This window comes from Rhinichthys klamathensis, unplaced genomic scaffold, assembly GCF_029890125.1.
Source record: "Rhinichthys klamathensis goyatoka isolate OS25496 unplaced genomic scaffold, OSU_Roscu_1.1 h1tg000626l_1, whole genome shotgun sequence".
Lineage (NCBI taxonomy): Eukaryota > Metazoa > Chordata > Actinopteri > Cypriniformes > Leuciscidae > Rhinichthys > Rhinichthys klamathensis.
Window position 1 is genome coordinate 810,486 of NW_026607074.1, and position 15,442 is coordinate 825,927.

Consider the following 15,442-nt stretch of genomic DNA (forward strand, 5'->3'; position numbering starts at 1 on the left):
GAAGAAATAAATTCGACAATTTTCATTTTTGGGTGAAATATCCCTTTAAGTGTGGCTCCAACCTGCGCTGACACAACTAAAAGTTGCTAGTAATCCTGAAGAACTTGATTAGCCTGTTCAGGTGTGTTTAATTAGGACTGGAGCTAAACACTGCAGGATAGGTATATATTTATTTATTTCTATTCCCACCAATATTATAACAGACACTCAAGTGATGTAATGGTGCTGCTTTTTATTACATACAGTATTCATCATTTTGCATTATTGCACATTTAAGTTAGCTGTACAAACAATAGTGCAATTGACTATTACACTTGTAACATAATAAAGGTACCATGCAGCATACAAACCAAAGCATCAGAGTTTGTCAAGTTTTGTTACATGTATGACATTGGGTCAGAGCTGCCTGCAGCTAAAGAGTGACATGGAAAGAAGACAAGCATATGTGACAACCACTACTGCCGTCACAGGGGCACATGGGAGGAACATGGTTTGGGCAAAATAAACTTCTTTAAACAATATAAACAACATTGAACACGTGATTGCCCTCCACCTTTGAACTTCAAGTAGCTGGCAACCTTTTTTTTCAAATTTGTATTCAGGCAGACAAACCGCTGTAGGGCAAAGATAGTGCAGAACCAAAATACTCCATAATCAGGCTCAGTGTTTTTCTGTATTCATAGAGTATGAGTGAATTAAAGATTGTACAGACTGTTTGACAGGCACTAGTGGCTCCTCCAAAGGCAACCTGAAGCCTCATACTGAAAATGGGCTCATGCTCAGGACAACTGGGCAGGTTTTATTGCTACAGTGATAGTTTGGCAGTCATTCGAAGGGAAAAAAAGACCCCAACCCCAAGAAATTTGGTCCATGTGACTTTAAAAGGGTGAATGACTTCTTTTTTTTTGGTTATGACAAAATCTCAAAAATCATAAGATCTACAAAATAAACTGATTATTATCAAGTTATTTGTCATTCGTAGACCGCACATGACGGGGGAAAATAAACAACAAATAACCAAAAAAGTAAATAAACATTATGACATCATAATTTACCTATGACATCATCAGCTCTTTTGTAATTATTTCAATACAAGCACTAAAATACAAATATGGGTCTTTATGAAAGATATATAAAACAACAGTAAAAAGCATAATAAAAAACTCACTTTCACACAATGTATTCAACAGACAGCCATAAATAAAACTAGTATAAACTAACACACATTAAAGGAGACAATAAGCCGTCATGAATCCGACATAAGGCTTCATAACATAGCACAACAGACAGAGGCTACAGGTTAGGCTTAAAGGGATAGTTCACCCAAAAATGACAATTTTGTTAACATTTACTTTTGTGTCATTTCAAACCTGAATGACTTTCTTTCTTCTGTGAAACACAAATGAAGAAAACAGTGTTTTTTGTGTCCATACAATGAAGGTCAATGGGGTCCAAACAATGTCGTTTGGGACCCCGTTGACTTCCATTAAATGAAAAAAAAGAAAATAATATCTTCTTTTGTGTTCAGCAAGATAAAATAACGTCATACAGCTTTGCAACGACATGCGCATGAGTAAATACTGACAATATTGTCATTTTTGGATGAACTATCCCTTTTAATGGAAATGTAATTTCTTTAGAATATGGGATGATAGTGTTGCATATCAATAGTGTTGATTTTTTTTGCCTATCTTCAGTGTTCGAGAGTTCTGGGAAGCTTGGTTTGAACCAAAATAGTATTTTTTTGTTTTTATGTCAAAATGCAATTTACCCTCACACGTACGAGGATGTAATAGTTAGGATAATCTAAAGATCTGAGGCTGTTGTGGCTACAGGAGGAACAGTGCAGAGTTACCGTAAGCTAACAGCACAGTCAAGCAGCACCAGGTCGGGCTCAAAGCTTTTCACAAATACACTTGCATCATTCAGATGAGCTAAGGATCCTTTGGTTTCTACAGCTTAAAATATTCAAATATGTCTCTCACCCACACATGCACCACCGTCATTCGGTAATGGACAGTTATAAAGGTCGGTGTGAAAGTGACTTCCACCTGCTTTCATTTCAAGGTCGTGTACGGTTTGATGAATGAGTTTAACAGCGAGCCAGGCAGGAGTCTCGAAAGGAACGTTTAAAGCGCAGCAACTGCGTATGTGTGAGTGCAACGGCAGCATGTTTGTGTAGTCTTCCTGTAGTGCAATACAAAGACATTGCTGCAAAAAAAATCTTGTCTTGTTTTCCAAAAAAAAAAAAAAAAATATGAACATCCCTAAACCAAGTTATCATGGGAAGCAAGATAAGAAATGGAACTTAATTCAAGGTAAATTCTTTGAAAAGATGGTCTAAAAATAAGTCTTAATATTTAATGAGTTGAAGTAAAACTAAATTGATTTAATTTTTCAATTAAGTAAAAGTATATTCATGTTGTTTTAAGGATGTTTAAACATTTAAATACTAAAAAAGCAAGACCAAAATTCTCATTAAGAAAATTATTTTTTGCACTGTTGATCTCTAAAGTCACGCTATTTTCCTCTCTGTGATATTTGGCGTGCTCCCAGGTGGCAGGGGCCGTCGAGGGCCCCGTGTCCCTTCTGGATTTGGCTGGCGGTGTAGCAAGTGAGTTCCTGAACCGTCTCTCCTGTTTGTGGCTCCCTGGACACCTTCCACTCCTCTTCCATTTCCACAGCATCTGCTCCTTTCAGTCTCATCAGAGTTCGTCCTCATTGCAAAGCTCCTCACAGGGAAGCAATCAGCCAGGACTGCATATGCATGTGTACATCAGTCAGAGTCAGTCTCAGTGTGTGCGTGTGTGTGTGCGCGCGCGAGCGAGCGAGTCATTCTCTCTTCACACTGGGTGAGAGGGGAGCTCAAGTAGGGAGGGGTGGAGCTTAGGGTTTGTTTCTATGGAGATGCAGTCATCTTTGCCTAGCTGGCGACGGGTGGCACTGAAGTAAGCATTCATCAGCTGCATGATCTCAGTCAGCTGAGAGAGAGAGAGAGAGAGAGAGAGAGAGAGAGAGAGAGAGAGAGAGAGAGAGAGAGAGAGAGAGAGAGAGAGAGAGAGAGAGAGAGAGAGAGAGAGAGAGAGAGAGAGAGAGAGAGAGAGAGAGAGAGAGAAATGACTTTAGTAAATTTCCACTGTAAAATTTGTTACAGACATTTTTGTCAGTGCTATGCACTTTACACTAGTACAATGACTCTTGTTATGCTCGTCTAGAAGGCCTTGTACACTACACTTAACCCTGGGTTAACATGGTTTTCAGGGCAGTATGACTTTTTAGTAAAAAGTTTCTTATGCTGACAAAGCTGCATTTATTTGACTATTTATTAGTTTAAAAAAACGCACATATTATTGCACTTTAAGATAGCCGTTTTCTGTTTTAATATATTTTAAAATATAATGTATTCCTGTGATGATTTGCTGCTCAAGAAACACTTCTGATTATTGTCAGTGTTGAAATCAGTTGTGCTGCTTAATATTTTTGTGGAAACCACAATGCATCATTGATGAATAAAAGTATTAAATTCGGTTTTGAATGTAGTGTGAAACAATGCGGTAGAACGTTTTAGCTATTTTTTTAGCAAGAGGCAACCAATCATAAACTAAATGCTTTACTCGTTTAACATAATTACATGTAAATATTAAATAAAAATATATTTATTTAAATATAATTGCTACATTAAATAAAACTAAATATTAAATAAAACTAATATATAATCATTTCAAAAAAAGGTTTATAAGGGGCAATATTTTGGTAAATATAGTGAAAGGTGCTATTTAAATTAAATCAAACAGCAACTTACAGATGTCCTCACTTTTAATTGGTCATATTTAACTTTTATAATTTGTCACATTGATTTCTATAAGAGTTATTCGGGTTCAGAACAACTCTGGGCGACGGTTGATGACTGTCAATGACTAGATGTTATTAATAGTGTATGTGTGAGCTAGCAGAGACATTCATGCATCACTCAGGAGATTCTTCAGCTTAAAACGTATAGTACTGAGGGCACAGGATGGGTGTGAGCCTGCAGCTGATATCAGGAGAAGATAAACTGGTTGTCTCAGTGTTTCCACATGTGTGCGCACTGAAAGTCACAGCTGGTCTGACCTGTATTGTACTGAAAGTATACATGATAAAAACCCTTTTGACATCAACGTCAATGTATTTTAGGTCTAAAAGCATCACGATTCATGTTAACACTCTGCCTCGGCTAGGAGTATATGCCTTCCCTATAATATCTTGTATTTTGGCCTAACAGTATCATGCATGGTGATAACATGAAGGCCAAGTTGCATCTGCACATTATTGCTAGAGTAAACCTATGGCAGGAAGATCTGGCTTGTATGGCTCATAATTCCTGGCTCATAGTTATGTTGTGCCTTTTTAATTGCTTAACAGACTAATATCGTAACTCCAGCCACTTCAAAAAAAAATATTTTCAACAAGTTGCATGGTTTGAAGAATATTTCATGTCCATAGCACAATCATTGCGATACCAGTTAGAGCCTGCTTACCTTTGTGGTCTCAAAGAGCAGGTCTCGATCTCCTGCTGTGATCCTGAATGTGTTACTATCAGAGACGCCATAGGAGCAGATCTGACCTATCGGTAGAGACTCCAACGCCTCAGCTTCACCCTGACGATACAGAGACACGCAGGAAGCCGCCACACCCAGCCACAACTTCTGAGAGAAGCTTCCTGTCGAGCTCTACAAGAAACACAAGGATGTAAGGCACAGCTGTGATTCTCTGGAAAAATGAGTCAGAATGATTTCTGAAGGATCATGTGACATTTTATCATGCTGATTTGGTGCTCAAGAAACATTTCTGATTATTATCAGTGTTGAAAACAGATGTGCTGCTAAATATTTTTGTGGAATTTGACAATATTACTGTTTTTATTGTATTTTTAATCCAGAGCTGGTGAGCATAAGAGACATCTTTTACGAAACATAAAAGAATCCTAACTCTTTCCCCGCCATTGACGGAAATTTCCGTCAGTTATGAGACAACGCTTCCCCGGCATTGACGGAAATTTCCGGCTTTCTGTGTTTTCACTGTTGTACGATAGGGGGCGCTATAACACATCTTCTGAAAGAGTACTGAATCTCCTGATCAAAACAGGCGAAGAAGAAGCAGAAACAAGCAATATCATATGTAAGCATATGCATATGTAAAATAACGCGATCATTAACATTAAACAGCATAAATCAAAACTGCCTAATGTTATGAATGAAATGTCGACCCAGGATGAGCTACAGGACTGTGCAAGCTTTGGGGGTGTTGATGGACTCGATCTACTGAATCCAATCCAGTCTTTGACAAAAATGTTATTTTCTGCCTTTTGCTCAAAATGTTGCTTTTTTTATGTAACTTATACCCACATGTTGATAGAAAAATAATGTGTTAAACTACAATAAAACATGTTTTTTTTTTGTTTAAAGAAGAGGGTCTGTTCTTGCAAATGCAAATTTTGTGCAAAAGATCAAAAAGGCTGAGACGGTGGCTGACAACTTTTATTTCTTTTTTTGAAACGCTGGTGGGGAAAGAGTTAGTGATTCCAAACTTTTCACCAGTAACAATAATCCACTCACAATGTAGAAGTCCACTTCATAGAGCGTGCAGCCAAACCCTGACCACTGCCGGGCGATGGTGAGATAGGCGGCCATGCTGTCTCTTCGACTGTATCCCACTAGGGCTTTCCAGTGCTCTAAAATGGTCGACATCACCACGGCTCCCTCCTCTCTCAGCCTGGCTCGGAGTCTTTGGTCCTGTTCCTGACGCCGCTTGTGCCCCCATAATGTCCCAGCCAGCAGACCCCCGGGGAAGGAAGGGCAGCCAGGGGGATCGACGGAGGCAAGTAGGGCCCGGGCCTCCACCACTTCAGCCGGAAAAAGCTGCTCCAACGGCGGGTACGGAGAGAGGGCGCTGAAATCTCCCAGCAGACACTGCAGTCTCAGTGCCGCCAGAGAAAGAAGGTCATCCTCACAGGCTGGCAGCTGCCCACGCACTACCATCTCATGACACTGATACAGAAAGAGAGAGGGAGGGAGGAAGTCAAGCATGGGAAAGTTTACTGAGTTCACTAGTGTGTTGTGTTTGCATGTTTGCTTTTCATCCGACTGATAAAGACGATATGCACACATCTGTCCACACAAGTGTGAAACTAGTCCACATTAAACACAAACAGAAAGGAAGAACTGGAAAATCCCTCTTTCTCTCTATGCCCCCAAGCCACTCTCTGCTGTTTCATGCACATATAAAATGTCTTAAATGGACGTTTGCAGACAGATCCAAACTAGGTTGGCAGCAGTCGTGTTACACTAATCCTGTTTATATTATTCAGTAGGAATTAATGGCTTGTAATATAAATGGTCTGAGGAAGGCATCCATTATTAGGTCTTTATAAAACACATTCCACAGAAGGTCATTTCTCTTTTAGTCTTCTCCTTCGGCCTATAGTTTTACTTTATAATCTATTCAACTTTCTCATTTCTGCTCGTCCCTGTCTGTCTCGTGTTGTTTTACCTGCTCATAGAAGAAGAGGTACTCAATGCTGTCGGTACTGATGTTATCGGTGTCCAACAGACAATAGAGTTTGAAGCAGAGTCGGCACTGGCAGACAGAGTCTGGATCTTTAGCTGACAAACTGGAAGACAAGAGATTTGTTAATGAACATGCATATGGATCAGATATACATGTGAAGCATAAAGCAAATACACTTTCCCAATATAGATACAACTCTGTGCACTACAAAAAATGCACACCACACTATAGGGGTCCAACGTGCATCACAAAGAATGGCTTAATTTAACAATACTAAGAAAAATGACCAAACAATTGATGGAACCCACTGACCAACAGTTTGGTTACTGAAATTCTTCAAAATATGGAGTGAGTAAATGATGACAGATTTTTCATTTTTGGGTGAACTATCCCTCTAAACCCTTCTCAAGCACCCTAAAACTGTTTCAACTGTTTACACAAGTCTTAGGAAGGTAGGGCATGACGATAACAAATGAAATCCGCCAATGCTCCCTGAACACACGACTAAAATCACCCTAACAGAGCGAAGTCATCATTCTCAATCACATGACACCCGGATTCACTCAGCTTTCATCTGCTGCATGTGCAGTTTCGCATGCGCGGGTTTGTGTTTGAGTCTGCACACATGTATGAGTGTGAGAGAAAGACTAGGCGTGTGTCCATGAACCCACTTCTGGGAAGAGTTGGCACGGAGACGTGCAAAAACACACACAGACAAATACAAACACACTTCCCAGAATAAAGCGGTTTCTGGCTGGCTGGGCTTATCTCTCCTTCAGTTTGCTTTCCACATCAGTTAACGCGATGACATCAGTCTCACCTTGAGATCCCTGCTGGCTTACTAAATACTAATAAAGAGCTGCTTGTCCATTCTCACAGTGTGTGTGTGTATCAGGTGGGTTGGTTAAAGTGTGATAAAGTGTTGGGAAAGTGAATAAATCAAAGATAAAGAAAAAACAGACCTGCACTGTACTGTAGCGCAATCATAGATGGTAATATCATGGTACCTTGATGTATATTATGGTACTGAATGATTACCATATTCATATTTTACACAGTACTTAAAAAATACCATAGTATTACCATGGTACATGTTAAAAAAACATAGTAATGCCCTGGTAAAATATCCAACAAACTATGTTGTTGACGTCGTACTTTAGGTTTGGTACATTTAGCTATTTGTTGTATTCCACATAATACAACTGATTGAAGAAATTTAGACTGAGTTACTTTTCAAATCTGGTGATGACATCAGCAATTATGGTGCTGCCTCCGATAGCTTTCTCCCAGCATGTGTTCTGCTCAAAAAGAGCAAATGTGTTTCGGCTGTCCTGCAGTCCGAGGCGTTCCGCCATCTTCCTCACAACCTGGACAAAGAAAATGAGTGTTTTTATTTGATTATTTTCAATATTTTAATTTTTAATTTAAGTTCTGGTCATTTTTCTTAGTTTATGTATATATATATATATATATATATATATATATATATATATATATATAATATATATATATATATATATATATATATATATATATATATACACATTTTATTTAGTAACAACATTATTGACAAAAACAATTTAAGACCATAAAAAAACAATTAAAGAAAAATTCTCGAATATTTTCTTAAATGAATAAACGCAACAAAAAATGCATTTACTTCTATTAATGAATAAATCAAAAAAAAATTTGTGGAAGGATAACTGCTAAAAGAGAATTCAAAATTACAAAAAAAAATAAAAAACTAATAAAAAAAATAAACTACTAAATGAATGTCTCGTTCTTATGTTTGTATGCTAATGATTACTTCTTTGTGTGCCAATAGTGTCACATGAGCGGCACAAGGTTCCCAAGCCCTGCTGTAGAAGAAACGGTTGATGCAATACCTCATTAGCCGTAGTGTGCGAGGTGATCGGTATCTGGCAGCAGCCCGGTCCAGGGTAGTGCACAGTACACAGTATCTCCTGCCTTCCCATCAGCCCCTGGATCTCCTCCCAAGAGGGCACACACTCACGGCCACGCGTCTTCTCTAGAGCCTGGGCTATGAAGGACGCGTAGCTCTCCACCTCCGAGTCCGCACTCAAACTTTGAACCCTGATACATGGGGGAAGATAATAAAAGAAAGAGATTTTAAACTTTATTGGGACCATTTACAGAATTTCACATACAACCCACAAAATTTCCCTCCAAAAAAAATCTGGGGGAAGTTGTGTGGCCTCTCTGTTTAGTTTGTCTATTTGCGATATGAAGTGTCAACCACTTGGTAATCACATGCATGGCGTAGGCCCTAATTGTGTTAAGTAAACACATGCGGGAAGCGACCGGAGGCCTCAGGAGAACAGAGACTCCTCCGTCTCCATTACACCAGCCGCCTCTGTAATCAAAGCCCTGTGGTCAACGCACCATTTCCTCAAGGCACACTCGTTTATTTAGCCATTCTCTTATTTTCTGCCCTTCTCCCCTGTCTATCCTCTGGCCTGGCAGTACTTTAAGAGTCAATTAGCCATGGGATGCAGAAAGCATTGTGCCGTTTCCCAACCCCTCAAGGAGAGGAAAAGAATGAGAGAACAGGAAGTGAACTTTCAAATCCAGTCTCAGGCAGCCCATATTTCCTACACACTCAACCGCAGTTGTGCGTCTTTATACTCCTAAGGCCTTCTAGGTAATGTTTATATGTGTATGTTGAGATCCAGGTGCATTGAAAATAAATTTTGGTGTGGAAGCAATTTTCATTCAGAAATTGGCAGAAAAGTTCACAATTACAAAGAAACGGCAAGAAACACATTGAATTAAAAGTGAAATTTTAAAGTTAAAAAAAAACTGTAATTGGATTTACTTATGAAACTTGAATTATCATTTATGTATTCACAACTTCAAAAAGTAATTTTGACATTGTGGTGGGTGTGTGAGCATACACATCCAGAGGAGTGTATATATTCATGATGTTACTCTTCAGAATAGCCCTGCTGTCTGAGAGATCTGTATTATTCGTGTGTAACTGACCTCTTCAGGTGAAAGCGCAGGTATTTGAGAATGCTGCAGCTGGGCAGGAAGGTGCAGCTCATGCAGGTGAGCAGCTGCCAGTATCTGAGCTGCGGGTTTGGCTGCGTCTGCACACATGATTTGGTGACGCTGGTCTGTTTGATGAGCTGGCAGTAGAGTTCATCTCGGAGCGGCCGGAGGTCGAGGCAGGTCTGGAGGATTCCCTGGATGAGAGGAATGGGCTCGTGGGCCGACTCTAACTGCTGGAGGCAGTTAAACAGCCTCACCGCCTCCTCGCGGACGGATGTGTAGCCTTTACCAGCCATGTCTAAGAAGAAGAGAGACAGAAGGTGTGTTAACTGGCACAATGGGAAGAAATCGAATAGGACAACATAAACCAGCTTTTTAAGGACTCCCTACGGTTTTCCGTCGAAATAAATGTTTGGTGTTTCAACTTTCAAAAATTTCTATAGATTTAAAATCAGATGTGATTCAATTTATTTTAAAAAAAAGTTCTAAGTTCAACTTTTATGGAAGGCAGAACTACCTCAAAACTGCAATAACTGGAATGTCAAACCTTAGTCTCTGTAAACAGTGCAGGTCACAGGCAGATTCTTTTTTTAACCAATCAGAACGCCTTTGAGGTGATTTATGCCAGCCAATCATTTTGCACATTCAGAGCAGCAGTCTATATATGTTAGGCCAGATGCTGAAAGCATGATAGATAAACTTCATGAGTTTGGAGGATACAAAATGTGTCAAGAACAGCTTACACAGCCAAACGTCCTCAAAGTTGGCACGAAACTGACATTGTGATTGTCTTTCTCTATTGTGACATACACTGATGAGCCAAAACATTATGACCAGTCACAGGTGAAGCAAATATCGTTGATCATCTCCTAACAGGACCACATATTAAGGTCTGGGTAGATTAGATAATAAGCCAACAATAAGTTTTCACAGTCAATGTGTTGGATGCAGGAGAAATGGGCAATAATAAAGATCTGAGCAACTTTGAAAAGGGCCAAATTGTTATGGCAAGGTGACTGGGTCAGAGTATTTCTGAAACAACAAGGCTTGTGGGTTTCTCCAAGTCAGCGGTGGTGAGAATTTACCAATAGTGTTCTGAAGAGGGACAAACCACAAACTGGACTTTGGAGCAGTGGAAGAAGGTCGCCTGCTTCGATGAGTCCTGCTTTCTTTGACATCACGTGGACAGCCGTGTACATATGTTTACCTGGGGAAGTGATGCACCAGGATGCACTGTGGGACGACGACTAGCCGGTGGAGGGAGTGTGATGCTCTAGGAAATGTCCTGCTGGGAAACCCTGGGTCCGGCCATTCATGTGGACGTCAATTTGTCACATACCTACCTAAACATTGTTGTTGACCAGGTACACCCCTTCATGACAATGTTGTTCCCTGGTGAAAGTGGCCTCATTCAGCAGGAAAATGCACCTGCCATATGGCACTCATTGTTCAGGAATGGTTTGAGAAACATGATAAAGAGCTCAAGGTGTTGCCCTGGCCTCCAAATTCCCGAGATCTCAATCCAGTTGAGCATTTGTGCGATGTGCCAGACCAACAAGTTTGATCCATAGAGGCTCCACCTGGCAACCTACAGGACTTGAAGGATCTAACTGCTGCTAATGGCTTGGTGCCAGACACAACAGGACATCTTCAGGGAAGGGTCGGCACTGTTTTGGCAGCACGAAGAGGACCAACAACATATTAGCCAGGTGGTCATTAATGTTTTGGCTCATCGGTGAATAGCTGAGTGAAATGGCTTCTCTAAGAAGAAAAAACGCAGGGCTGGACTTGAGTTCTTCCATTAGGAAACTATTGGATCAGTAGATCTTTGTTGTTTGCTAATCGCTGCAATCTTATGTGATTGACAGGTTGATGGAGATGCCCTTGCTAGGGGAAGGGGACGTTTATGTTTTTCCATAAAAAAACAAGAATTGTCCATTTTTAATTTAAGATGAATTGAAAGAAATAGGAAGACTGAGTTCAATAAAGAGAGCCAAAGTTTGACTCACGTGTGTGGTGGAGACTGCCGTAGGGGAAAGGCAGCAGTGGGGCGTAGAGGGGGCTCTGCGTGTACCTCAGGATGGGATTATGCTGATAGATGTGCTCCACAACCTCTGGATTGAATTTATTCTCCTGTACAAAAACATTGCACATAAACACACATACAAGGACAATGCAAGGACAATTAAATTCCATTTAATTCAAAATTAATAATAATACAGTAATACAAGGTTTCAAAATTTACCTTGAAATAAATAAACTCAAAACAGATATATCTTCTGTGTACCATTATGTCCCCATAAACAGATGACCTCTTTGTTATGGGGTCGATCATGAAATGATGTTTCAAATGTAAATGCTGTGTTTGGGATAACGGATGAGAGAAATGAAGGAAAGGGAAAGGAATTGCAGCTTACAGACCCTGGTCAAGGTCTGCTCTGTGTGTGTGTGTATAATGAAAGCTGCTGTGTACATTTCAAGGGTGAATAAGGCCTGTTTATGTTGGTTGTGGGATGTTTGCTTATAAATGACCTGATAAACCAACCCAAGATCAGTTAAACATGACAAGATATCCTACCATTACCACTATGTACTTTGTGTTTGAGTTTGTGAGAGGTCAAATAAATAGTATACGTAAATAGTACCATAAAATAATAGTATAAATAGTATAGTAAACTTAAGTTTATAGTATCCATGTCAGGAACTATATCTTCATCAAAACAAAATTTTCTAATACATGGTAACCATAAAAAAACAATAAAGGCAAGAATATAGTGTCTTTTAGTCATAACTATAGTGAGAATATAGCATAGCCTCCCATGTCTTATTGCTTCAATATTTAATATCCATACATAACTTATCTTTAAGAGTAATATAGCAATCAGCAAGATCATTTTTGGGGTCTGGCCACTTAACATTTCAACCATTGCGGTTTTCACGCCTGTCTGTCTGCCTGTCTGTCTGTGCGACCTCAATGGGATTCCACGGAGTTCTGTGGGCTAGCAACTAACATCCTATTAATACAGATCTCTCCGAGAGTGCCGGCATTACATCATAACAACAGGGTTATTCTAAAGAGCTACTCACTGCCTTCAAAACTATTTCCAGGGACACGAGATACCGAGCAGCATATCTATAAGTGTAAAATCACTAGCCAACAAACTAATAATAATATACTGGGGCAGAGAGATGACAGTGGGTGGGGTTTAGACGGTTTACACACCGTGTCTGTGTATGTGTGCCATCCTGACCATGGACTGTTTAGGAGCTAAGCTGAATGAACTAATAAAATGTAATATTTTTACACTGAATGTATATATACATTGTATATATATATATATATACACACACTAAGCTGACATTTATAATCCCTCCATTTATAATCGCTTCATGTAGGTGTGTTCTCTTACCTCGATGTCTCGTATGAGGAGCTGTGTTGGCGTCTCCACCGGCGCTTTGCTGTCGATGACTTTCTGCACGGCACACGCCCAGTGCACCGCCTCATTGTAGTGCTTTGTGAATAGTCTGTAGCAATGTTTGCGGCCATACACTGTCAGACTCCAGTAACCTGTCACACACATTTCAAATATTTTAGTGCTGCTCTTCAAAAAGAAAATTTACAGAAGCTGTGCAATACAAAAATAGCATCTCCTAACAAATAACGAGAGTATGTACATAAAGAAAAGTCAAACTTTTATGTGCTTATACTATTTCTGATTAAAGACAAATGTACTAGCGCTCTAGTATTCTGACAACCTCATATTTCACGTGCCTGGCCTGCAGTAAATGTGTTCAGATGTTCCTAAAGCCAGATCTGGATCTTTTAAGAGGATCTTACTAATACATAATTTCTCCCTTGTTGTTAAATTTGGCAGTCAAAAGAATGAAGTTTTGGTTCAAATTAACTGAGACTTATAGAAGACACACCAATTCTTTACAATCTCCATAAAGCCCACCAATCTCTCTGGACTAAGAAAGATTTTGCTCTACACAATATCTAGCCAATGAAATATTTCAGAGCAGAACAATGTATATTCACAGTAGAAATTTTCCTGTAATTAATTTTGGTTAAATTCCTTGATATTTCAAGGTTTTTCAGGACCACTGTGTTTATAAGATTTGCAGGCCAAAATATTCAGTGTCCACTGTAAATAACTCCTATTTCTTGGCCACGAACTTGTACCTCATTAACGTTTTCCTTAAAAGAGCTGTTTTACTCTGTGGACGAGCCATTAGACATGATATTATATGACGAATTGTTTGTTAAAATAAGAAACCGTTTCCATCGTGTCCGCTGTGCTGGATAATGAATGACTCCTGACCAACTGCTGCTCTTGTACACACACACTTTCAAACATATACACACACACTTTTATCTAGGAAAGTCCCTAAAGTTAATCTGGGAAAAGTTTAGAGTTCTGTGGACTGTGCTGGTTGAAAGTATGGTGTGTGTGTGTGTGTGTGTGTGTGTGTGTGTGTGTGTGTGTGTGTGTGTGTGTGTGTGTGTGTGTGTGTGTGTGTGTGTGTGTGTGTGTGTGTGTGTGTGTGTGTGTGTGTGTGTGTGTGTGTGTGTGTGTGTGTGTTTCAGAAATCCAGCTGAACATTTGCCATGTGAATATGCACACACACACACACACACACACACACACACACACACACTGTACAGTATGACTAAGTCTTTGATTCTGTCTGGTCATTGCCTACCAACTCCCCAGACAACAATGCATGCCATTTGTCTGCCTTCATTTCGCTTTTGCTCTCAAACAATCCTGCATTTCATTTCTGTGATCAAAGTCTTCCCACAAGAAAGATTTCACGCCAATGTCGAAAAGAGATCAGCAGTCTCATGGCTGCTCTGTGCCTGTGATCTGACCAAAAGATCTGCTCTCTTTGAAAAAATGCATGTCATCGTGAGGGCAAATCCTAAAATAGTGAGTGAAATACTATGTTTATCTTCCACTGGACTTTAAAGGGCAAGTTCACACCATTTACTAACAAAAAAGTGACAAGAGATTTTGCAAATATATTTCTGCAATGTCAAACATGGATGACGAGAGATGGAAAAATGTTGAATATTGTACAGTAAACCACAAGGACAACCTTTAAGGTATTAAACGGATAGATTACCCAAAAATTACAATTTTGTAACATTTTAGGCTTTGTTTACATATGAACATATGCTTTAGTTCACATCACATATGATAACCATGGAAACTCGTTTGTGCGTCACATGCTTGAACAAACCACATTGGTTCTCACACAACCAATGAGCTTCCATGTTTACCCATATGTAATGCGCTCTTTGTATGCCTGTCAATGATTGTTTAGATGTAAATAAAACGTAAATGTCATCATATAAAGCGATCATATCTCTTCACAAGACTGAAAGCGAATGAAAGTTTTTTTTTATTACTTTATAACTTCTGAATGAAACTGCTCAATTCATATAGATTAGTTTTACTACGCCTTTATGACCTTTTGGATCTTCTATGATTCTGTTACACTGACTTTGAATGGAGGGACAGAAACCTTTCAGGTTTCACTTAAAATATTTTCATTTTGTGTTTTGAAGATGAACAAAGGTCTTTTGGGTTTGGAATAACATGATAAATATTGTTCCAAATGATGACAGAATTTCAGAAGATGTGAATACAGGGAATGCATTTTTAGTTTTACACTCTTTCAGTGCAAAGAGAAAGAACTGCTCTGATTGGTTGTTTTTAACCTTCTTTTAAAGACATACTCAAAGGTAAAAAATTATGCATAAATAAAGTAAAAAAAATCAGTTTATAAATGAGAAAATGCAAAATAGTTCACCAAAAAATATTTTTCCATATACTCAGAAAGAAAATATGGAAAAAGTACCATTTATAACTTATCACTA

At 39.2% G+C, this 15,442-nt stretch overlaps 1 protein-coding gene across 3 annotated transcripts in view; it reads right to left on the reverse strand.

Annotated features, from left to right (window-relative positions):
* Positions 1-2,587: 2,587 nt before the first annotated feature.
* The window catches only part of plekhh3 (pleckstrin homology, MyTH4 and FERM domain containing H3), a 36,046-nt gene continuing 23,191 nt past the window's right edge, over positions 2,588-15,442 (reverse strand). For all 3 annotated transcript variants that reach the window (XM_056240964.1, XM_056240962.1, XM_056240963.1), the window contains 9 exons: positions 12,969-13,126; positions 11,568-11,691; positions 9,550-9,856; positions 8,433-8,640; positions 7,777-7,913; positions 6,529-6,649; positions 5,595-6,026; positions 4,518-4,709; positions 2,588-2,981 (listed from right to left, as the gene is read on the reverse strand). In XM_056240964.1, coding sequence (XP_056096939.1) covers positions 2,844-2,981; positions 4,518-4,709; positions 5,595-6,026; positions 6,529-6,649; positions 7,777-7,913; positions 8,433-8,640; positions 9,550-9,856; positions 11,568-11,691; positions 12,969-13,126 — 1,817 coding nt within the window. In that variant the 3' untranslated portion in view covers positions 2,588-2,843. The remainder of the gene's footprint in view (positions 2,982-4,517; positions 4,710-5,594; positions 6,027-6,528; positions 6,650-7,776; positions 7,914-8,432; positions 8,641-9,549; positions 9,857-11,567; positions 11,692-12,968; positions 13,127-15,442) is intronic.